This window comes from Schistocerca gregaria, chromosome 3 (genome assembly GCF_023897955.1).
Source record: "Schistocerca gregaria isolate iqSchGreg1 chromosome 3, iqSchGreg1.2, whole genome shotgun sequence".
Classification (NCBI taxonomy): Eukaryota; Metazoa; Arthropoda; class Insecta; order Orthoptera; family Acrididae; genus Schistocerca; species Schistocerca gregaria.
The window spans coordinates 327,433,313-327,458,721 of NC_064922.1; the positions used below are offsets into that span (position 1 = coordinate 327,433,313).

General features: G+C 40.9%; 1 protein-coding gene across 1 annotated transcript in view; it reads left to right on the forward strand.

Annotated features, from left to right (window-relative positions):
- The first annotated feature begins 6,752 nt into the window (after window positions 1-6,752).
- Window positions 6,753-25,409, forward strand: part of LOC126356256 (protein BCCIP homolog) — a 77,476-nt gene continuing 58,819 nt past the window's right edge. Inside the window, exons 1-3 of the mRNA XM_050007088.1 lie at window positions 6,753-7,080; window positions 7,209-7,364; window positions 14,274-14,369. Of these exons, the coding sequence (XP_049863045.1) occupies window positions 6,958-7,080; window positions 7,209-7,364; window positions 14,274-14,369 (375 nt within the window). The 5' untranslated portion in view covers window positions 6,753-6,957. The remainder of the gene's footprint in view (window positions 7,081-7,208; window positions 7,365-14,273; window positions 14,370-25,409) is intronic.

The following is a 25,409-nucleotide window of genomic DNA, read 5'->3' on the forward strand; positions in this document are numbered from 1 at the left end:
TTCTTCATTAATGTAGTAAAACAAGAGGTTAATGTTACAGATTGTGAGTACAATGTATGTCCATTTGGACTAAATCATAATTCTGAATGCCTCACAGAATTCAAAACAGTTTCAACAATAGATGTAGAAAAATTTATATTAAAACTAAAAAACATAAATTGTGCAGGTTGGGATGGAATACCAGCAAAAGTCCTTAAATTTGTGTGTAAAATAAAAGGATACCTCCAATCTAAAATAATAAACCAGTCCTTTGAACAAGGAAGCTTCCCAGAGGTTCTGAAGTATGCAGAAGTAAAACCGTTGCTCAAAAAAGGGTCAGGAGAGGATATGGGGAATTATCATCCCATCACCTTCCTTCCAGTTCTATCATAAATCTTTGAAAATGCTGCTGTGATGCAGATTTGAAATTTTATGGAGAAATATGATATTATTACAGAAAACTAATTTGGTTTCCAGCGTGGCAAAAGTACTATTGATGCAAATAACAAGTTTATTGACAAGATCACCACATCATTAGACAACCATAATGAAGTTGCAGGGATCTTTTGTGATCTCACAAAAGCCTCTGACTCTGTAAATCATGCACTTCTCATCTATAAGCTTGACAAGTATGGGATCAAGGGTAATTTTCTAAATTGGCTTACTTCATACTTATCAAATAGGAAACAAAGAGTGATTGTCTCATGAAATGCAGGAAATTACTATTAAAAATAGAAAACAGTAGCCCAAGGTGTCACTCAAGGCTTGATTCTAGGACCTATTTTGTTTTTGTTCTATGTTAATGATTTACCGAACAATATAAATGCTCCATCGATTTTAATTGCAGACAACACATCTGTATTAATTGAAAACCAGGAGCCAGCAAACATCCCTCTCTACATAATAAACACAATGAACAAACTAGAAACATGGTTCTAACTGCATTTATTAAGATTGAACATCCCCAAAACCCACATGGTCCAATTCAGAACAAAATAGTCAAAGCCTCAAAAAATTAAAATAACTCATAAAAATCAGGATATAGCAGAAGTGGATTCTGTGAAGTTTTTAGGGTTAAACCTAGATAAAAATTTAATTTGGAATAAACATGTTGACTACCTGTTAAACAAATTATGTAGCTTTGCATTTGCTATGCAAATATTAGCTGGTGCAACAGACATGAATACAAGGGAAATTGCATACCACAGCTACTTTCAATTTGTTGTGAGGTATGGTATTATTTTTGGGGGAAATTCAAGCAACATATTGCGCATACTAAAGTTACAGAAAAGAATAATAAGGAACATGTGTACTGCCCATCCAAGGTCATCATGTCGCCCACTATTTGAAAAACAACAGTTATTAACAGTTCCCTCCTTATACATCTATGATATTATCATCTTTCTACACAGTAATGTAGAGTTATTCGAGAAAAGCTGTTTCAATCACACGTATAACACGAGAAACAAAGACAATTTTATGCTTCGCACTCATCGCTTAAACCCATATTCGTTGTCTCCTCAGTATATGGCAATGAAAATTCATAACAAGTCAAAAGAAAAGAACGTTCTGAGTATGAACCTAGAGACACTGAAAACAAAGCTATATGATATACTTGTCAAATGCTGCTGCTACACTGTAGAGGAGTTCATGAAGGATGAGCTGAACATTTGAGCAGGATAAATTTACAAATAGTCTTGTGTGTAAATGTAACTGTCCGTCACAAAAGGGAGGAAAGAAAAATAAAAGTTTATATTAATGTTAAAATTCTTTGTACCAATTAGGCCTAAGTTGTGTTATCCTTTTTTTGATGTATCTCCTGTACACTAATCATATGATCAGAAATTGTATATTATGAGAGGAATAAAACTCTATTCGCATATTGGCAACTGTATCCTGTGGGAACTGTACCGTTGACAAAAATTCTACGTAGTTGCACAGCTGTCAGTATGGCATCATCTGCAATCGTATGAGTGTGTGTGAATGTTATAGTGCAGGTTATGACATTAGGGCTGTGACAAGAGTTACATACAAGGAAAAATAAATTTTGCAGAGGGAGAAATCAGAGGCAAAATACATTTATAAAAGAAATAACTCTCTGAGACGAAAATGTTATCTGCAATGGCAAAATAGCTAGCAGCTGGCATGTAAATATCGTCTGCAGACACTGCACTCTTCCAAGATTTTGGAGTCTTATTGTATTCGTTGATGTATAGATTTCTGTTGGAATTGTGTGAGCAATATATTGAGTGTGAGACGGCGGAATAGTGCATCATATGGAATATAATAGACATCTCTGGTGCTATAGTACCGTGACACTCTGAATTTTATGTATGTAATAATTTCCTTGGTTGCTATGTTCGATGTACACTCCTGGAAATGGAAAAAAGAACACATTGACACCGGTGTGTCAGACCCACCATACTTGCTCCGGACACTGCGAGAGGGCTGTACAAGCAATGATCACACGCACGGCTCAGCGGACACACCAGGAACCGTGGTGTTGGCCGTCGAATGGCGCTAGCTGCGCAGCATTTGTGCACCGCCGCCGTCAGTGTCAGCCAGTTTGCCGTGGCATATGGAGCTCCATCGCAGTCTTTAACACTGGTAGCATGCCGCGACAGCGTGGACGTGAACCGTATGTGCAGTTGGCGGACTTTGAGCGAGGGCGTATAGTGGGCATGCGGGAGACCGGGTGGACGTACCGCCGAATTGCTCAACACGTGGGGTGTGACGTCTCCACAGTACATCGATGTTGTCGCCAGTGGTCAGCGGAAGGTGCACGTGCCCGTCGACCTGGGACCGGACCGCAGCGACGCACGGATGCACGCCAAGACCGTAGGATCCTACGCAGTGCCGTAGGGGACCGCACCGCCACTTCCAGCGAATTAGGGACACTGTTGCTCCTGGGGTATCGGCGAGGACCATTCGCAACCGTCTCCATGAAGCTGGGCTACAGTCCCGCACACCGTTAGGCCGTCTTCCGCTCACGCCCCAACATCGTGCAGCCCGCCTCCACTGGTGTCGCGACAGGCGTGAATGGAGGGACGAATAGAGACGTGTCGTCTTCAGCCATGAGAGTCGCTTCTGCCTTGGTGCCAATGATGGTCGTATGTGTGTTTGGCGCTGTGCACGTGAGCGCCACAATCAGGACTGCATACGACTGAGGCACACAGGGCCAACACCCGGCATCATGGTGTGGGGAGCAATCTCCTACACTGGCCGTACACCTCTGGTGATCGTCGAGGGGACACTGAATAGTGCACGGTACATCCAAAGCGTCATCGTCCTACCATTCCTAGACTGGCAAGGGAACTTGCTGTTCCAACAGGACAATGCACGTCCTCATGTATCCCGTGCCACCCAACGTGCTCCCGAAGGTGTAAGTCAACTACCCTGGTCAGCAAGATCTCCGGATCTGTCCCCCATTGAGCATGTTTGGGACTGGATGAAGCGTCGTCTCACACGGTCTGCACGTCCAGCACGAACGCTGGTCCAACTGAGGCGCCAGGTGGAAATGGCATGGCAAGCCGTTCCACAGGACTACATCCAGTATCTCTACGATCGTCTCCATGGGAGAATAGCAGCCTGCATTGCTGCGAAAGGTGGGTATACAGTGTACTAGTGCCGACATTGTGCATGCTCTGTTGCCTGTGTCTATGTGCCTGTGGTTCTGTCAGTGTGATCATGTGATGTATCTGACCCCAGGAATGTGTCAATAAAGTTTCCCCTTCCTGGGACAATGAATTCACGGTGTTCTTATTTCAATTTCCAGGAGTGTATATTAACCAGAAACTGAAGACACTTCTGGCAAAAATGGGAATCAGGCATCAAACTACCATAACGCACAGCCCATCTCAAAATGGGGTTGCTGAGAGGGCTACTGTCGAAAAAGCAAGTAGCATAATAACTGATGCTGGATCATCAAAAGATTTTTGGGCAGAGGTGGTATATCTGAACAATTGATTGCCTACAAATGCTTTAAGTAATATGGGTAGGATGAAAAACTGACCTAAGAGTTTTTGTGTGTAATGCAAAGCCACACATTCCAAAACAGATGAGAGAAAATGAGAGCCAAAAAGTAAATAATATATTTTTGTAGGCTATTGTGAGAATTCAAAGGGCTACCGATTAATAGATCCATTGAATGAAAGGATATTTACAAGCAGAAATGTAGTATTCTTTGAAAATAGAAAGGAGTCTGATGAGAGCAAGACTAGTAAGTTAACTACACCTATTTCCGAGAGTGAAATCTTTTGCGAAGTAAGAAAAAGTGAAGAAGAGGAAGAGGATAGTCAAAGGGAAATGGAGACTATTTGTGATGACAATGAGTTTGAGGACAAACAAAATGAAGAGAACAATGTAAAACGTTCTTCTCATGTGCCAAAACTGAAAGAATATCAGGATTTTGAGATGTATGTAGCCCAGTCTTTTAATGATGAGCCAGCAACAGCAGAAGAAGCAATGAGCGGCCCAAACTCTCGAGAATGGAAAGATTTGGTAGAGAGGGAATTGAAATCTTTATCTCAGAACGAAACATTTGAATGCGTAAATATGCCAGCAGATAAGAAACCATTACAGGCAAGATGGGTATTCACTTTGAAGAGCCCCAAAAATTCATCAACAAGATATAAAGCACGACTTGTAATAAAAGGATATTCAAACAAGGTTAGATTACAAAGAAACTTTTTCAGCTGTAGTCAAGTATGCCTTGGCAGCAAAACGAATTTTAACAATTTTAATGGGAAATTGGAGGAGGAGGAGATATTCACCAATACAAAAATGGAAATGAGCGTTTGGCGTCGTTGGCAGGGAGGCCCCTTATGAGGCAGGTCCGTCTGCCTTGGTGTAGGTCTTATTACATGCAATGCCATACTGGGCGACCTGCGCGCCAGATGGGGATGAAATTATGATGAAGACAACACAACACCCAGTCTCTGAGCGAAAAAAATCCCTAACCCAGCCAGGAATCGAACCCAAGCCCTTAAGGCCGGCCATCCGCCACGCTGACCATTCAGCTATTGGGGCGGACTATTCATAATGAGATATCATGAAAACCAGATCAGAAAGGGAAAAAGATTTGGCGTTTGCGAAAATGTATCTATGGACTTAAAAGAGAGTGGACATTGCTGGAATCGATGTCTACACAAAACCCCAATAAATGTGAATAAGTAGCAATTTAAGGCCAGTATATACTATAAAAGGGGAAGAAAAGGAATAATAATAATGGCAATACGGGTGGTCTTCTTCTATATCTGACTGAAAAACGAAAGCCAAATTAGAACTTTTAAGAAGTAGCTGCAAACTAAGTTTAAGTTGCATGATTTGGGAGAAGTTAAACGTTATTTAGGTTTGCAGATCACCAAGGATGAAGAGACACAAGAATTGAGGATAAATCAATCATAATATACAGAAAAAATTGCAAAGAAATTTGGAATGAGTGATTGTAAACCCATAACTCCTCCAGTAAAAGTAGGAGTGAAGTTAAATATAAATGAGACAGATGTGGAACGTATTATGGATGTTTCATATTTAGAAGTAGTAGGGAGTCTGTTATATTTTTCTCAAACGTCACGAACCGACACTGCTTTTGCCACCAACGCAGTGAGCAGATATTGTAGAAACCCAAAGGAAAAGCGCTGGAAAGCTGTGAAAAGGATGTCCCGATATCTAAGAGGAACTTCAAACCACGAATTAAGATACCATAGGGAGGGTAATGCAAACCTAGAAGGCTACAGTGATGTGGAGTGAACTGGCTGCTGCTTTAAATGAATGGAGGGCCTCATTTCATTGTCCTGTCAAAAGCAAAAAGGCTGTTGCATTGAGTACAGTAGAGGCCTAGTATATGGTGTTATCTTGCACCACACAGGAAGCATTGTGGCCAAGTTCATTAATATGTGAAATAGAACCCAATTTAATTGTGGAACGATCTTCTGTGACAATAAAGGATCCATTAACCTAGCTAAAAATGGTGTCATTAGAGCTACGACAGAACATATTCATGTAAAGGACCATTTTGTTTGGGACCACACAGAGCGACAGAACAGCGCCGTGGACTACCTGCGCACAGAAGACATGTTGGCTGACCTTCTGACAAAACTCTTGGACAAAGAAGAGTTTGAAAAGATTGTGAGGCAATTTTGCTTATCTTGTGAAGGCAAGCTACAAGATGTATGTTCAAAGGGGGGTGTTGGAATTGTGTGAAAAATATATTTCGTGTGAGACGGCGGCAAAGTGCATCATGCGTAATATAATAGACCTTTTGGTGCTATTGTACGCTCTTAGTTTTATGTATGTAATGTAATGTTGTGTTCGATGTACTTTACCTGAAGGGCAAATATAATTACTGGCGCTAAATGTCTTTCACTATCATTTATTCAACTGTGTCGACTCTACTAATTTCGAGTAACTAATTTTTATGTTAACTGGTGCCACATCACATGCAGGGACTATTATTGCCTATATTTAATCCACAATTTATACAGTGCTTGATCTCACAAATCACGAAGTTTATACGACTCTCAGTTTTGGTTAGATATTAAGTTTCTTTATTTATTCACCCAAAAACCTTTCAAGATTGTGAACGCGTCATTGGTTTACACACACACACACACACATACACACACACACAATGCTAGAGAAAATTAAACATATGTTGTTCTTGTAGTTCTTGAGGTTGCGGGAGTGTACCCGCCGACCACTATCTCGATTTTTTTTCTCAGTAATAAACTGCTCGTGTTTCGAAATACAGCCATCAGAGCAGTGGTGCAACAAAGTAGAACCAAGTTGAACTATTCGTGGCATTACAAATGTTGCGTCTCTCTAGTTGCGTCACTGAAAACTGGGAGTTCACACATACAAGTGGAGTACGCCACTAGCCGTGGCGACATTTTTGGTGCTTGTGTGAACCCGGCTGTAATTGGTGAGATGTTCTTTTGTTTACACCATGTGCTGTAAGCAATTAGAAAGTGAGTAAACATGGCTACGCCGGGGAAGAAGCGTAATGTTGATGTGGAGAGAAACCTAGAAGACAAGGATTCAAGTGGCAGCAGCGATGAGAGCTCTGAATATCCAGAACAAGAGGAATTCATGGGACAAAAAGTATGAACGAAGATAGATGTATGGAGCAGTAGCTCGGATGAGGGTATATGCCGGTCCGCGTGTTACTGCACAGAAGTGTTATTCAATCATGATGATGTTATTCAGCATTGTCATGTCTTGTTTCACAGGAGATTCAGGTTGATTTCGAGGGAAGAAATCCAACCGATTCTGACTTTCATGGAATCAAGCAGTTACTGCAGCAACTGTTTCTGAAAGCCCATGTCAATCTGTCAGAACTAACAGACCTAATAGTTTCTCAGAACTACGTTGGAAGCGTTGTGAAGGTAAGCAGTTCCATGCAATGCATAATTATGTTTTGTTACCGACAGATGCCATTGGTTTCGAGGCTTGAGTTTTGATAACCGCAAAGCTTTGTTGCGCCCCTTTGCCAGAAACACAGCTTACAATGTTAAATTTTTATACAGGCCCATTTGATTTTTTTCAATTTAGCACGTCAGGTAGATAAATGTAAACACCATTTATTAGATGGAATTAATTTCCCACTTACATTAATGTTCGGGCATCTGCTTACTTTTGCCCCTTTCATATGCCGTTTACGTAACGGGGGATATTCAAATAACGAAAATAAATGTAATGAATCATTATAATAATGGTAGCCACGGGTCAGTCTATTACCACAATCTTTATTTTGTATGCCAACTGTCACATAGAAGAAGACGACCTCGAGCTATGCCACGGATGAAGTTTTTCTTCAGAATCAATATTAAAAGGTAGACACTGTCACACCCGAATCTTATTACATATCCGACTAATGTTATAATAATTTGGTGTATATTATTTACTTGTATTGTATGACAAATATTGAAAATGTAAGTGGATGCCAGTGTAAAACTTACCAGTTATTTCAGTGCATGTAGTTTAAACTTATTCTTGGGTTTATAACCCTATTGATGCTTGTAAGCATACCCCTTTATTTACTTCTTACTTCTTGGGCATATGTATTTTAGAACATACGTCACACAGGCATAAATTATTTACCTATATCTGACTCTGCTATTTAATTTCACCTGACTGCTATTTAATTTCGCGATTCAAGTATCCTTGGAGTAATCATTTGTGATGATGTTTATAGAACACGAGGAAAAGAGCTGCCAGGTGAGACAGTTTGTGGTCAGATATTGATCTAATTTTTATTGATTCTAATTTTTACATACTCTGGTTTCAATGTATCTAGTTCTAGATTCCCTATATACATTGAATGCCAAGTATTTGTTTGGGATAGCGGACTTCTTACGCCAACATGTATCTAGGCCTATTTCAACATTAGTTATTTTTGGTTTTAGTGTATTTCAGGTTTCATGTTAAGTTCATTGTGGGACAACATTGGCATTATCCACTGTGATTTGTCGGGAATGAAAGTGAATGTGTTAATAGTTGGCTGTAAATACTTATGAGAGAGCAGCAGAGTGACCATGTGTTTTGTAGCTATGAAATGAAGTATTTGCGCCAAATCCTGAGTGGTACAGATTGCTTAATATATTTGGAAGAACAGATGTTCTTTATTTATTTATGACAATATTATGCAAAGGATAGCTTGCTAATAACCATATAACAGAGATGTTGAGTTGCTTGGGGGTGGGGGGGTGTAAGCTTCCGGCCACAGAGGCCTTCATCCAAATTAGACTAAATACACACAAGTGCCCACGCTTGTACATGTGCGAGTGCAACTCACACACACAACCAGAATCTCTGGATGCTATTTGGTGTGTAGTATTTTATCCTTTTCGTAATATTGTCATTATTCCATCATTGATTTGACATTTTTTATTTATTTATGTATTTGTAGCTGTATACATGGAAGAAGCCTGAACATACTGACAGGTTTCAGATAGATTATATAATGGTAAGCTAGAGAACCAGGTTTTAAATTGTAAGACATTTCCAGGGGCAGATGTGGACTCTGACCACAATCTATTGGTTATGACCTGTAGATTAAAACTGAAGAAACTGCAAAAAGGTGGGAATTTAAGGAGATGGGACCTGGATAAACTAAAAGAACCAGAGGTTGTACATAGTTTCAGGGAGAGCATAAGGGAGCAATTGACAGGAATGAGGGAATGAAATACAGTGGAAGAAGAATGGGTATCTTTGAGGGATGAAGTAGTGAAGGCAGCAGAGGATCAAGTAGGTAAAAAGACGAGGGCTAGTAGAAATCCTTGGGTAACAGAAGAAATATTGAATTTAATTGATGAAAGGAGAAAATACAAAATTGCAGTAGACAAGAAGGAATACAGGACGTCTCAAAAATGACATCGACAGGAAGTGCAAAATGGCTAAGCAGGGATGGCTAGAGGACAAATGTAAGGATGTAGAGGCTTATCTCATGAGGGGTAAGATAGATACTGCCTACAGGAAAATTAGAGAGACCTTTGGATATAAGAGAACCACTTGTATGAACAAGGGCGATGCACTTGAGGACAATATTATGGAAATGGAAGAGGATGTAATTGAAGATGAAATGGGAGATATGACATTGCGTGAAGAGTTTGACAGAGCACTGAAAGACCTGAGTCGAAACAAGGCCCCTGGAGTAGACTACATTCCATTGGAACTACTGACGGCCTTGGCAGAGCCAGTCCTGACAAAACTCTACCATCTGGTGAGCAAGATGTATGAGACAGGCTAAATACCCTCAGACTTCAAGAAGAATGTAGTAATTCCAATCCCAAAGAAAGCAGGTGTTGACAGATGTGAAAATTACCGAACTATCAGTTTAATAAGTCACAGCTGCGAAATACTGACGCGAATTCTTTACAGACGAATGGAAAAACTAGTAGAAGCCGACCTCGGCGAAGATCAGTTTGGATTCCATAGAAATGTTGGAACATGTGAGGCAATACTGACCCTACGACTTATCTTAGAAGCTAGATTAAGGAAGGGCAAACCTACGTTTCTAGCATTTGTTGGCTTAGAGAAAGCTTTTGACAATGTTGACTGGAATACTCTTTCAAATTCTGAAGGTGGCAGGGGTAAAATACAGGGAGCGAAAGGCTATTTACAATTTGTACAGAAACCAGATGGCAGTTACAAGAGTCGAGGGACATGAAAGGGAAGCAGTGGTTGGGAAGGGAGTGAGACAGGGTTGTAGTCTCTCCCCGATGTTATTCAATCTGTATATTGAACAAGCAGTGAATGAAACAAAAGAAAAATTCGGAGTAGGTATTAAAATTCATGGAGAAGAAATAAAAACTTTGAGGTTCGCCGATGACATCGTAATTCTGTCAGAGACAACAATGGACTTGGAAGAGCAGTTGAATGGAATGGATAGTGTTTTGAAAGGAGGATATAAGATGAACATCCACAAAAGCAAATCGAGGATAATGGAATGTAGCCAAATTAAGTCGGGTGATGCTGAGGGAATTAGATTAGGAAATGACACACTGAAAGTAGTAAAGGAGTTTTGCTATTTGGGGAGCAAAATAGCTGATGATGGTCGAAGTAGAGAGGATATAAAATGTAGACTGGCAATGGTAAGGAAAGTGTTTCTGAAGAAGAGAAATTTGTTAACATCGAGTATAGATTTAAGTGTCAGGAAGTCATTTCTGAAAGTATTTGTATGGAGTGTAGCCATGTATGGAAGTGAAACATGGACGATAAATAGTTTGGACAAGAAGAGAATAGAAGCTTTCGAAATGAGGTGCTACAGAAGAACGCTGAAGATTAGATGGGTAGATCACATAACTAATGAGGAGGTATTGAATAGGATTGGGGAGAAGAGGAGCTTGTGGCACAACTTGACCAGAAGAAGGGATCGGTTGGTAGGACATGTTCTGAGGCATCAAGGGATCACCAATTTAGTATTGGAGGGCAGCGTGGAGGGTAAAAATCATAGAGGGAGGCCAAGAGATGACTACACTAAGCAGATTCAGAAGGATGTAGGTTGCAGTAGGTACAGGGAGATGAAGTAGTTTGCACAGGATAGAGTAGCATGGAGAGCTGCATCAAACCAGTCTCAGGACTGAAGACAACAACAACAACATGTATTTGTACATAGAACATTTGGTACAATAGTGTCAGACAGGCCAGAAACATCCGAAATAATATATGCATATAAAACATTTGCCTAATCAAAGGAACCATCCCAGCTTTCACCTTAGAGACAATGGGGAACCTTGGTAAATCCAAATTTGGATGGGGGGGTAAAACCCAATACTCCCAAATATGAGTCCAGTACACTAAAACGGTAGTAGTCGTCTCACTCATATATGATTGGAACTGGAATAACAAAATGCATTGTCAACACTGTGAGTCTAACATGCACTATAAGTAAATAAATGATTAAGAAATTAAAAAAGTAAACCATTAGTAAAAAAGTGAAAACATATGAACAAATTACGTAACACTATAGAAAAGTACAAATGCACATTAAATCAGTCAGTGATATGGGTAAACCATGAAACTTTGATTTAAAACACTTCTGGGTAAAACATGAAACTTTGATTTAAAACACCTCTATAAAAATAAAACACATGAGCATTTTATATAGCATGAGCACTCAGAAACCTGCCATCACTGGCCATGACAATTAGGTTAGCACCAGATCCTTTCTCAGCAGAAATGTGTTGCACTGTGCCTTAAACAAAATACCAACAGCAGGGACTTTCTTTGCAAAGACAGACACGGCACCAGTGGCACATCAGTTAACAGAATCAAAAGAACCCGACAATGAGCCAGGGCCTGGTAATCCTATAAGCTAACATTTTCATGAACATTGTACCAACACTTTTCAACAAGAAATGATTTTAACTCTCGATCTAAATGTCTCCAATATCTTTATTAATGAAACTTCCTGGCAGAATCAGATTAAAACTGCGCACACTCCACTGCAGAGTGAAAATATCAGTCTTTATTAATGTTTGCAGCACATTATAAAAAATGGTAACAAATTGGCTCACATGTTTTTGAGTATGGGTGGTTCTAATTTGTGCTATATGGTGAGACACACAGTTGTGTGTGTTATAACTATGGTAATTGGAGTTGGTTAGTGGGTCACCAAGTTCAACTCTTGTCATCAACTCACATTTGTACATGTACAAGGAGGGAACAGAAGCAAACAGAACTTTTTTTTTTAATGAAAAAAAGAAAAGAAAATCGGGGCTTGCAGTGAGCACTGGCCAAGTTATGTCACAAGATTCAAATAGACGTTTTCTGTAAAGTAAAAATATCATTTAATTGACTGCTAATTTTGCTCCATGAAACTGCCCCACAAACTACAAGGGACCGGAAATAACCAAAATAAGCCATTCTAGCAACATCTGCGGAGCAAACTTTAGAAATAATTCTCAGAGCTAGTTGTCACATGTTCTATAAGCTGGGAGTCTGTGGATCTTTTCATTTGAGCCTGATGTAATCCATAAACTAGTTTTTGTGATCCAAGATGAATGGCCTGTGATCAGTTTTCTGGGAAAACATATTTCAAAATTGGATGTGAATGTTGAATAGAAAACAAAAGCATTGTTAGTACTTGTCTGAGAAAGCACTTCTGACCATGATTCGTTATTTAGACTACCAACAAACCTAGAACAATTTTGTGCAGAAACATTTTTTTTACGATAGAAAAATACATTTCTTTCTTTCGCAGGAACTGTAAGGAGAGGACATTAAAACCAGATAGCCCTAAATCAGTGTTAATAATTTATACCTCTGTGGTATCAATATTTGAAAGAAGGTTGTCCACAAGACTTTCTGTGTGTTGTTATTGTGGGCTGTTAATAAGAGGAAACATGCTGAAGCTATGCAATACATTAAGAAACAGCTTCCTAGATGCAGATTAACAAGCATAAGATCTATGTTGAAGTCTTGGTAGACAATTATAGTAGCTTTTTCAGTGAACATAAATGCCCAGCAGAGACTCCAATTTGTTAGTGAATATGTCTATGTCTCCACTAAGTATTCTATAAACTGCTGTAATTGTTATGTTATCCAGCAATTCCAAAAGTTCATAAGATATTAGCTGTAACAGTAAAAACAATTTTGCCACGTTTTTTATGCAACCAGAATCACTTTTTAAACTGTCCAGTAACTGGACAAAGCTTTTTCTCAAAACACCACGTTATTGGCTTCACCAACTTGTAATACAACTCTAAAGATCAGTTGCTATGACCTTATATCACAAATCTGTGTGTGAAAGCAGTTGTTTTGGCAATTTAAGGTTACTGTTTTAACCCATGGATAATCTTTGAAGAAAATGGATGGTTTTGGTGCTCCAAATACGACTCAAATTTTCTCACTTCTCATTTGTTGTTTTAAACTATTCTCCCATGGTGTGTGTGAAATATGCTCTACAAACCTATACATAGAAGAAGAAAAGTGCCCTAGTTAGTACTGCCTGTTCTAGACTTAAGCTGTGAGTTTATTCACAGTGAGGAAGGTCTGTTACGCGCTTTGTGACAACTGACTAGCCTGGGTTTGCCTTTTTGGTTCTCCTCACATCTTCCAGTGTAGGTATACCACACTGAAATAAGGTGTGTGGTGCTGTGACCATCACTGTATATCCTGAAATGTGAGCTGCGATTGGCTGCTTCAGGACCACTGCAGCAGGCCAGTTTTTGCACTTTTAGGACTCTGCCTGATATGTGAATAGCTGCGGGTTAATTACTCCTGGAGAACAGTGAGGCTGTAGCATCAATGCAACAATGCTACTGGGTAGCAGAGAAATGCATTGTGCCAGCAGCTAGCTGCGAGGTGCCAGCAGTGAGGATGCAGCATAAACGCGCCCTAAATGAAACTTTATTTGCTGTTATATTCTAAAGGCAGTGCAAATGTTGTGTAAAGAAAATTGTAAAATTGTAGTACTATAACTTCAAATAAAATTAGTCTTTATACCACTCATAACATTTGTAAGTGGTCAGCAAGAATGATCAGATGTACACCTAATTTTCTCACTGGGAATAGTGAGTGAGGCAGCACTAGCTCCATTCATTAGACTCCTGGTGCTAAGTGGATCTCCACTCTGTCACGCAGCCCCCACTGCCATTTTGTGCTTTAATGTTTTTAAGTCTCGCTCTGCTCAGTTGCATTAAAACTAAATAAGATTGGTTGAATATGCAGTTTAAACAGGGGTGATTCTGTGTACAGGTATATTGACATGAAAGTAACAGTTGCATTTAAATTATTTTATACTGCTGTATGGTTATAAAAGTGGTACTGATTTCTGTTTTCTGATTTTGAAGCAAAGTGAAGTGGATGAAGACAGTGATGATGACGATGGTGATGATGGAAATGACGTTTTTGGAATCACAACTGTTATTAATCTTACTGACAAGCAGGTGAGCTCTGTTTGTATTTTATATGTAGTTTATTGCCAGTTTTATTTCCTAACTCAATTACCAGTCTTGTGAATTGGTTTCTATGTATCACTGTGAATTTTCTCAAGTTTAGAAGTTTGTTTTACATACTGGAATCTGCTTAAGTAGTAATATTTTTCTCCAGGTAGTGGAGTTTGTTGCACCTGTAAATTCCTGATAGTCCATGACAATTTACAATGTTTTTGTCTGCTCATACGTGGTCCAAAACAATTTTGGGTTGTTGTGCTGCTTGATCGTCATGTTGCCACCTCTTACTGAGATGAGCGCTGCGAATCATCTCGAGTTCATCATTTTATCTTCATACACAGCAGTAGTCAATCATTAGTGGATGGACAGATGTCGCTAATGTCATTACCATGTTCATAATTCAATTTTTCAATAACTCTCCTCCACCAAATCTGTTAAGTGGGGAAATTGATAGAAGAAAGAAAGATGTAGAGTCGAGACAGTGTAAAATCATGCCTGATAGCTCACAGCACTGTTTCAGCTGCGAAGTGCCAACAGCTGCACGTGAAAATAGTAGCCATCTACAGAGCTGTGACAACACTGGCGCTTTGATGTAGACATATTTACAAAATCATGTTACGCTATTGGTTGATAATGTTTGATTCATGGGAATTGGTTGTGGTAGGCTGCTACGCCCAACTCGCTGCAACTATCAGGGATCAACTTACGCTGATTCAACTATAGTTCATTATATCTTCAGTTGAGAGTATTGCAATCAGCCCCCTCCCCCAATGATTTTAATACTGTACAGTATTATTTGAGGTTTATTGTTATTATCAGGTTTTGTTCATTTACATTTGATCTACAGAATATTCAGTTTTGCAATACTTTGAGTTAACATGTTGAGAAAGAGTTTCAGGTGTTGTTTTCTTGTATACTTTCACTAATTGTTACTTCGGAATGTTGGTAATAGTTTGACCTTCAGATTGCTTTTTGAGACATAGTGCATTAAAACATAAATAATAAAAATCATGCAGTTATATGAATTATTCACTCTTTGCATTCCAGTCCAGGGTCTTAACATGTTGTTGTTGTTGTTGTTGTTGTTGTTGTTGTTGTTGTTGTCTCCAGTCCTGAGACTGGTTTGATGCAGCTCTCCATGCTACTCTGTCCTGTGCAAACTTCTTCATCTTCCAATACCTACTGCAACCTACATCCTTCTGAACCTTCTGAATCTGCTTAGTGTATTCATCTCTTGGCGTCCCTCTACGATTTTTACCCTCCACGCTGCCCTCCAATACTATATTGGTGATCCCTTGATGCCTCAGAACATGTCCTACCAACCGATCCCTTCTTCTGGTCAAGTTGTGCCATAAACTCCTCTTCCCCCTAATCCTATTCAATACTTCCTCGTTATTTATGTGATCTACCCATCTAATCTTCAGCATTCTTCTGTAGCACCTCATTTCGAAAGCTTCTATTCTTTTCTTGTCCAAACTATTTATTGTCCATGTTTCACTTCCATACATGGCTACACTCCATACAAATACTTTCAGAAATGACTTCCTGACACTTAAATCTACACTCGATGTTAACAAATTTCTCTTCTTCAGAAACACTTTCCTTACCATTGCCAGTCTACATTTTATATCCTCTCTACTTCGACCATCATCAGCTATTTTGCTCCCCAAATAGCAAAACTCCTTTACTACTTTCAGTGTGTCATTTCCTAATCTAATTCCCTCAGCATCACCCGACTTAATTTGGCTACATTCCATTATCCTTGTTTTGCTTTTGTTGATGTTCATCTTATATCCTCCTTTCAAGACACTATCCATTCCATTCAACTGCTCTTCCAAGTCCATTGCTGTCTCTGACAGAATTACGATGTCATCGGCGAACCTCAAAGTTTTTATTTCTTCTCCATGGATTTTAATACCTACTCCGAATTTTTCTCTTGTTTCCTTCACTGCTTGCTCAATATACAGATTGAATAACATCGGGGAGAGACTACAACCCTGTCTTACTCCCTTCCCAACCATTGCTTCCCTTTCATGTCCCTCGACTCTTAACATATCTAAATGAAAATTAATTGAAAGAGAAATGACGTTTGTATTTGCAATTGTTAAGTCTCTTTTTATTCATTATTAATGTTATTTTGTAGTGCTACCAATGCACCATTTATAAAATGTATGGTGTACATGTAAGCTGAAAGTATAAATTGTTAATGCTTTAGTCTGTAAGTAAGTGCATTGCACCATATTCTTGTCCACAGAGAAACCCATTACAGAGTCTGCACCAGTGGTTAAGTTAAAATTTTCTCATTCGGTGACAGCAAAGAGAAGTTTACCAGTATAATGTCTTATATGCGACCCTTCTTGACCCTCTCCTGCTCCTTGTACTGAGGCACTTAAAATGTATGAAATTTGGCCACGTTGTCTAGCTATACAAATGAACCTAACTGTATAGACTGCAGACAACCAATACATGATGATGCCTCCCCTCCCCCCCCCACTCCACCCCCTGCTCCCCCTGTGTACCACACCCTCACTACACCAGTTCCAGAGAGGATCACCCTCTGAGACCACCAGCCTGCCACTTCAGAGGAGGAAAATGAATAATTAATTAAATAGCACAAGATTTTCGATTGTTTAACATAGTGTAAAGCTGGGAACATACATAATAACCCTTACTCTGCTGCCCCGATGGCAGCTACTCCCAAAAAGTGACCCTTTCATAATATACAACTAAGATGAATGGGGTGAAAATTTCTTCCCCCTTCTTGTCACTGGGCTGTTAAGTCGCCAGCTTAGTTCATTCATTCATTCACCTGAGGAAGGGGAGCCCCCCCCCCCCCTCTCCTTAACACTACATCTATGCTGGGGATTTTGGCACCCTAACCCATATAATAGACCTCTATCTGACAGATCCCCCTAGCAGAAGATTGCTCCCTCCTGGGCCTGTTAACTTAACCACCACAACCAACTAATGAAGGCCAGTGGCTGCAAGAAGTATGGATATCAGGCCACGGCACAGCCTGCTCAGTCTGCTCATCATCTGTACCAGAATCTTTATCTTTACACTCCCAGTGAATCCAGATTCTGTGAGGAGGAGGAAAAGAGGAAAATAAGAGGTGAAAGGCGACTTCGCAACCTCCGTTGCTGTTACTGAGCGAGGTAGTGCAGTGGTTAACACATTGGACTTTCATTCGGGAGGACAATGATGGTTCACTCCCTGTCTGGCCATCCAGATTTAGGTTTTATTCCAGTTCCCCATTTGCTTAAGGTAAATGGTGGGTTGGTTTGTCTGAAAGAGTATGGCTGATTTCCTTTCCCATCCTTCACTAATCTGAGCCTGTGCTTCGCCTCTAATTACCTCGCTGTTGACAGGACATTAAAATCTAATCTTCCTTTCCTATTTCCATTGTTACTGAAGTCATACAAGCAGATGATAACCAGTCTGTGGTTCTAACCTAAACCGAATCACGATTCAAAATTCCCTTTCCTTTCGCATTACTTCTGTACACACAAATGATTTTTGTACCACCTTGCTAAGGTGAATCTCCCTCTGTGTCCATTTATTTGCTCTCCAACCTACTCCCATCCTTTCTCTTACTGGGTGACTTTTATGCCCATAACCCTTTATGGGGCAGCTCTAAGACCATTAATTGTGATAACATATTACACTAGTGTATTTAAATCTTACAGTGGAAAGTGCTGATTGGAATATCAACTATGTTATGAAAAGGAGAGGGAGCTACTCGCCACAGAGATGACATGTCAAGTTGAAGACAGGCGAAAATGAAAAGAATGTTACACATTTAGTTTTTGACAAAAGCCTTCTCCAGAAAACACATGCATTCACACAAGTGAGAACATCTCATGCACACATGATTACTATCTCCGGCTGCTCCAGTCAGAATGCAGCTGTGTTCTGTTGAATGGAAGCAGCAATCTGGAATTGCAGTGAGGAAGTGGGGGGGGGGGGGGGATAACAGTATGGATGGGAGGAGGGGAAAGAGTAGTAAGTGCTGCCTGGAAGAATGTCCAGGGACTAAATGATGGCAGGACAAGGCTGACATGTGCAGCATACGGAGGTAGTTGTGGAGGGAGGGAGAGGAGTGGCAAAGGAGAAGAGCAGAGAAGGGACAAAGACTGGTGGGTCCGTTGACAGACAGTGACGCACAATCAGGGTGAGAGGACATGAATTGGGAGGAGTTGATAGGATGGAGGGGATGGAAACTTGTGTAGAGGGTGTGGGGACAGTAGGTTATCATAGATTGATGCTGGGATGATTTGGGGAGCAGAGAATGTTTTGTAAGGATAACTCCCATCTGCACAGTTCAGAAAAGCAGGTGGTGGAGGAGAGGATGTGTATGTTGTGAATCACCCACTGAAATCCAGTGTGTTATGTTTAGCTGCATGGTGTGCCACAGGGTGGTCCACTTTGCTCTTGGCCAGTTAGGCTGTGGCCATCCATCCTAGTGGACAGATGATTGGTTGTCACACGAATATAAAAAGCTGTGCAATGATTGCACCAGAGATGGTATATGAAATGGCTTCTGTCACAGGTGGCCTGTGGCAGGACTGGAATAGGAATTGCTGGGTGGGTTGATTGCGCAGGTCTTGAACCTCAATCTCCCACAGTGTTGTGATCTCTGTGGCTAGGGGCTAGAATTGGGTGTGGCATATGGATGTACCTGGATGATAGGGTGGGCGACAGAATACCACTTGAGGTGGTCTAGGGTAGGATGTGTCTCATTTCAGGTCATGATAATAGATAGAGTCCTGTTGAAGGATGTTGTTGAGTTGTTCCGATCCTAGATGGTACTGGGTGACACTCCTTTCAACTGGTTGTTGGGGATATTAGGGTGATAGGGACTGTGTGGGGACATAGCACAGGAAATTTGTTTGCGAACTAGTTTTGGGAGAGAGTGCATGCCTGTGAAGGATTTTGTGAGACTTCAGCATACTGGCCAAGGGAACTTGGGTCACTGCAGCTGTTCCGTTCCTGGATGGCCAGGCTGTATGGGAGGGATTTTTTGGTGTGGGAGGGATTACAGCTGTTAAAATTCAGATACTGTTCATGGTTCATGAGATTATTGTGGACAGAGGTGCAGATGTCGCCATCAGAGAGGAGGTGGTCAACGTCTAGGAGGGCGCCACACTGGATTGGGGAGGACTAGGTGAAGTGAGTGGAAGAGAAGGTGTTGAGATTGTGAAGGAATGAAAATAGGGTGTCTTGGCCTTGAGTCCAGACCATAAGATATCATAAATGAATCTGAAGTGGATCAGGGTTTGGCATTTTAGGAGACAGGGAAGCTTTCCTGTAGATGGCACATACAGAGGTTGGCTTAGGAGTGTGCCATGTGTGTGTCCTTGGTTGTGCCATGGATTTGTTTTTTACCTCCTCTTTGAAGGAGAAGTAGTTGTGTGTTAGGGTAAAGTTAATAAAGTGTGTGAGGAATGAGGTAGTGGGTTTAGACTCTAAAGGTCTTTGGGAGCAGTATTGTTAAAAAAATGGAAAGGCCCCGGGCATAACATATGTTGGTGTACAAAGAAGTGGTGTCAGTGGTGTTGAGTAGGGATCCAGGAGGTGAAGGAGTTGGGATGGTGGAGAGTTGGTGAAGGAAGTGAAGGTATCTTTGATATGGGATACCAGATTTTATGCAGTTGGTTGGAGGTGTTGATTGTTGAGGACCTAAATTCTTGCAGTTGAAGCACAATAACCACCTACAGGAATGTCCATGATTGTTGGATTTTGGGGAGGTTGTAGAAGATGGGTGTGCAGAATGTCATGAGGGTGAAGAGTTAAAGGGATTCAGATGCCTTATGGCTTTAAGCAGGAATTGGAGGTTATTTTTGGATTTTTGTGATGGGAGTATTCTCGTAGAGTTTATGGATGGAAGAGTCAGACAATTGGCATAGGCCTTCTGCCAGGTTGTCACTGCAATTCACAGTGACAGTGTTGGAAACTTTGTTGGAAGATTAGGTCAGGATCTGTTTTGAGGCTGTATGTGGCTGTCCTTTCTACCACTGAAAGATTGTTGTTCATAGAAAAGGACCTGGGGAAGAATGGTGAGGCCAAGTTGGAGAAAGGAATTGCTGGAAGGTGACCAATGGGTGGTTGAGTGGGAGGGGTGGGGGGAGGGGAAGGATCACAGTTGGATGGCGGTATGAACAGGGAGAGTGAGCTTTCAGTGTTGGGATGAGGTTGGCCCAAACCCCTGGCCTGGTACAGGTTCATTGATGATATCTTCATGATCTTAACTGTGGGCCAAGAGACCCTATGCTTGTTCCTTCATAACCTGAACATCATCTCCCCCACCCACTTCATCTGGTCCTCCCAACCCAGTATACCACCTTCCTGAATGTTGACCACCCCCTTTCTGATGATTCCACACACGTCTGTCCGTATTAAACTCACCAACCACCAACAGTACCTGCATTTCAACAGCTGCCATTCCTTCCACACCAAAAAAATCCTTCCCATACAGACTGGCCACCTAGGGACAACATATCTGCAGTGAACATAACTCCATTGCTCAGTATGCTGACGGTCTCACATCATCTCCTAGAAACAGTGCACAAACATATTTTCTGTGCCATATTGCCACACACCTCTATCCTTCCACCACCCAACAAACAAGTAACAAAGAAGCATCCCCTTTGTTACCCAGTACCTGCCCAGGCTGAAACCACATACTTTTGTCAGAGCTTTAATTCCCTATTATTCCCTGAAATGAGGAACATCCTGACCCTGAGGGGAGGGGGGATTGCTGGAAAGTCTTATATCCACCATCGTAACTCTGATGACTTTACAGACATGGACCAAGTTGCATTGTATTTGCAGTCTACCAGAATGACTTATATAACTGGCATCTGTTAGGATGACTTAGTGAAATTTAAATCTTATTGTCATTGCCAACCAACTGGCAGCACACTTTGTCTTAACACCAGCGTCTGACAACTACTTTCTCTGCACGCCCTCTCTATAAAATGAGAGCATTGTATTTCCTTATATTTATCATCAATGTTTGGAACTCTGGTCTGAATAGGAACACCTCAGTGCACTGGCAGAATGATAAAATGCAGCTCTTGGCACTGACTGAGTAAACAATCAAATGTTATGCTATCTACTTGTGAAATTTAATCACCACATGCTTTGTATTTTAACCAAATCTAGCTTGAGGGTAGGTGCCACCCCTTTGTCTCAGTGCCCACTCCTAGTAGAGGGAAAATAAGATTACTACAGTTTTGGAACCAAGTAAGATCCCACATGAATGTGTGTTGTAAGTGATTTGAGCGACTGGTTCTGGGCCCTCGAGACAAAAGGTCTCATGTCTCTTGAGGATTTTGAGATGATTGGTCTACCAGCAATCACTTACCCTATGTGTAGTCTACTATCACAACCATTATTACTTGTCACCAGAATCTCGTGGTTGTTTCCTTGGACTTGCTTAAAACCTATGACACCGTGTAGTATTTTGGGGCTTTCATGGCTCTTCTCTGATCTTCATCCAAAGTTTTGTCTGCCAGTAATCCTTCAATCAGTCAGTAATTCCCATACACAGAGGGGAAAAAACAGTCCCATAAGGCTCTATACTGAATGTGATCTTAATAGCAATAGACTGATTTGCAGAAACAAGTGAGAACTACTATCTCAGCAACTTTATTGATTGATGATTTCTGCGTCTGTTGTTCTTCTTTCAGTATCAGGGCAGCTGAGTACAAACTACCAGACTTTGTAAGGAAAGTGGAATGTTAGTTGTGTTCATATGGCTTCCAATATACCAATATAAAACGTGTGGCATGTAGTTTTGCTGATGTAGAACCATTCATCTGCATGTAGAACTCTACCTACTTCATGAGCTGCTTCACATCATCGTTAGTTATACTATAACTCTATCCATCCAGACTTTTGTGGACTTGCAATTTCGTGCATCCTGGTTTTCAGCCAGTTGTTACTCTCGGTACTTGATAGAACCTCAATTCAGGTTGCAGCATTCAGGTGGCTGGTGAATGCAGCATTTTTATGATGGAATTTGTGGCAGTCACTACATTTGTAATGAATTACAGTAGTTTTTCTGTCGGCTGCCTTCAGATGGAGCACTGGCTCAACATTTGAAATCCTTATACAGCTTTAATAATACACAGAGTATTAATGTATTTTCAAAAAAATGTTTTAGTACCCCTATTGCTAGATGCAGCTTAACTGTATGGTTAAATGATGATGGAGTCCTCTTGGGTAAAATATTCCGGAGGTAGAATAGTCCCCCATTCGGATCTCTGGGCGGGGACTACTCGAGGATTTCGTTATCAGGAGAAAGAAAACTGGCGTTCTACGGATCGGAGCATGGAATCTGAGATCCCTTAATCGGGCAGGTAGGTTAGAAAATTTAAAAAGGAAATTCGATAGGTTGAAGTTAGATATAGTGGGAATTAGTAAAGTTCCGTGGCAGGAGGAACAAGATTTTTGGTCAGGTGAAGACAAGGTTATAAATATAAAATCAAATAGGGGTAATGCAGGAGTACATTTAATTATGAATAAAAAAATAGGAGTTCGGGTAAGCTACTACAAACAACATAGTGAACGTGTTACTGTGGCCAAGATAGGCACGAAGCCCACACCTACTACAGTAGTAAAAGTTTATATGCCAACTAGCTCTGCAGATGATGAAGAAATTGATGAAATGTATGATGAGATAAAAGAAATTATTCAGGTAGTGAAGGGAGACAAAAATTTAATAGTCGTGGGTGACTGGAATTCTAGAGTTAGAAAAGGGAGAGAAGGAAACATAGTAGGTGAATACGGATTGGGGGTAAGAAATGAGAGGAAGCTGTCTGGTGGAATTTTGCACAGAGCACAACTTAATCATAGCTAACACTTGGTTCAAGAATCATAAAAGGAGGTTGTATACATGGAAGAATCCTGGAGATACTAGTGGGTATCATATAGATTATATAATGGTAAGACAGAGATTTAGGAACCAGGTTTTAAACTGTAAGACATTTTCAGGGGCAGATGTGGACTTTGACCACAATCTATTGGTTATGAACTGTAGATTAAAACTAAAGAAAGAGCAAACATGTGGTAATTTAAGGAGATGGGACCTGGATAAACTAAAAGAACCAGAGGTTGTACAGTGTTTCAGGGAGAGCATAAGGGAACAATTGACAGGAATGGGGGAAAGAAATACAGTAGAAGAAGAACGGGTAGCTCTGAGGGATGAAGTAGTGAAGGCATTAGAGGATCAAGTAGGTAAAAAGACAAGGGCTAATAGAAATCCTTGGTTAACAGAAGAAATACTGAATTAAATTGAAGAAAGGAGAAAATATAAAAAAAGCAGTAAATGAAGCAGGCAAAAAGGAATACAAGCATCTCAAAAATGAGATAGACACGAAGTGCAAAATGGCTAAACAGGGATGGCTAGAGGACAAATGTAAGGATGTAGAGGCTTCCAGAATGAGATTTTCACTCTGCAGTGGAATGTGGGCAGATATGAAACTTCCTGGCAGATTAAAACTGTGTGCCCGACCGAGATTTGAACTCGGGACCTTTGCCTTTCGCGGGCATGTGCTCTACCATTTGAGCTACCGAAGCACTACTCACGCCCGGGTGAAACTAAATCAGTCACATATCCAATATTGTCCTCTATTGGCTGATAAATAAACTATGTGCATGTGCAGTCTCACGTCACCATCTGTCACTATCCAGCTCTGAGACACATCTCCCACTTAACCGCCTCCAAGGCAGGATCGGTATATGGCGCAATTTCCTCTGTCTTAGGGGTTGTCTTTTTGGATTTCTCTCACCTCGCTATGTCAGTGGAAGCAATGTCCAGAGCAATGCAGGAGGAGGCGAGTGGTGGTATGCAAACGTGTAGTGCACGGAGAACTGCCTGAACATTGGACATACCCGTGAGCACGGTGCGTAAAATCCTACGAAACATCCTTCTTTGCCATCCATTCAAAGGCACCCATATGCACGAGTTTCTTTCTGTTGACCTGCCAGCAAGAGAGATCTTTACTTTAGAATTTCTTGCTTGCATGGAAATGGACAATGATTGGGCATGGAAGATTTTGTGGACAGACGAAGCACAGTTATATCTGAGAGGATATGTCAATACACAGAATTGTTGAATGTGGGCAATGGAAAAAGAGTCACTGTGTGGTGTGGGTTTATGGCATCATTTATCATAGGGCCATATTTTATTCGAAGAGACAGATGTTTTTGGTCCTGTTACCTATACTGTCACTGGTAAGCATCATGAGTGTCTTTCGCGCAACCACGTCACCCAGCTTTCCAACAATGTGGATGTGTGGGTGGGATCATTTTTATGCAAGATGGTGCACCTCCGCAAATTGCAAATCCAGTTAAGCAGATACTGAAGCGCTATTTTGGAAATGCTGGAATTATCAGCCGCCATTTCCCTACAGCCTGGCCGTCCCGATCACCTTATGTTAATCTGTATGACTTCTGGCTGTGGAGCTATCTGAAAGATGTTGTGTTCAGTGTTTCGAGTGCAAACTTGGCTACATTGTAGGCATGCATTCCGCAACACCTTCTGAGCATGACCTCGGAAACACTTCAATCAGTTTTGGAACATGTTGTTTCTCAATTTCACCTTGTTGCAAAAAATGGTGGACAGCATATTGAAACATGTTTTATGCCAGTCACATGGGAACTAACAATCCAATTTCATTTTGACTGATGCTTTTTATGTCGTTTTTGCCCTCAGGACTATTAAAAGCCCCCCTGCAGGTCTGGGGGTTAGAATAGGCCCCGAGGTATTCCTGCCTGTCGTACGATGCGACTAAAAGGAGTTTCACACATTTCGGTCTTTATGTGGTGGCCCCTGTAGGGTTTGATTTCCATTCTTCAAAGTTTTCCCGAAGAGCGAGCCAATTGGGGGAGGGTGCCTTAGAAGGTGCATCATGTCCATCTTGCTTTGAGATCTTTAGCCCATTTTCTCGTTGTGGCATTGCAGTCCTGCCCATTCTCCATCTTTTGGGCAAGGACACCTTCTTGGGTGCGTTTTCCACCATGCACTAT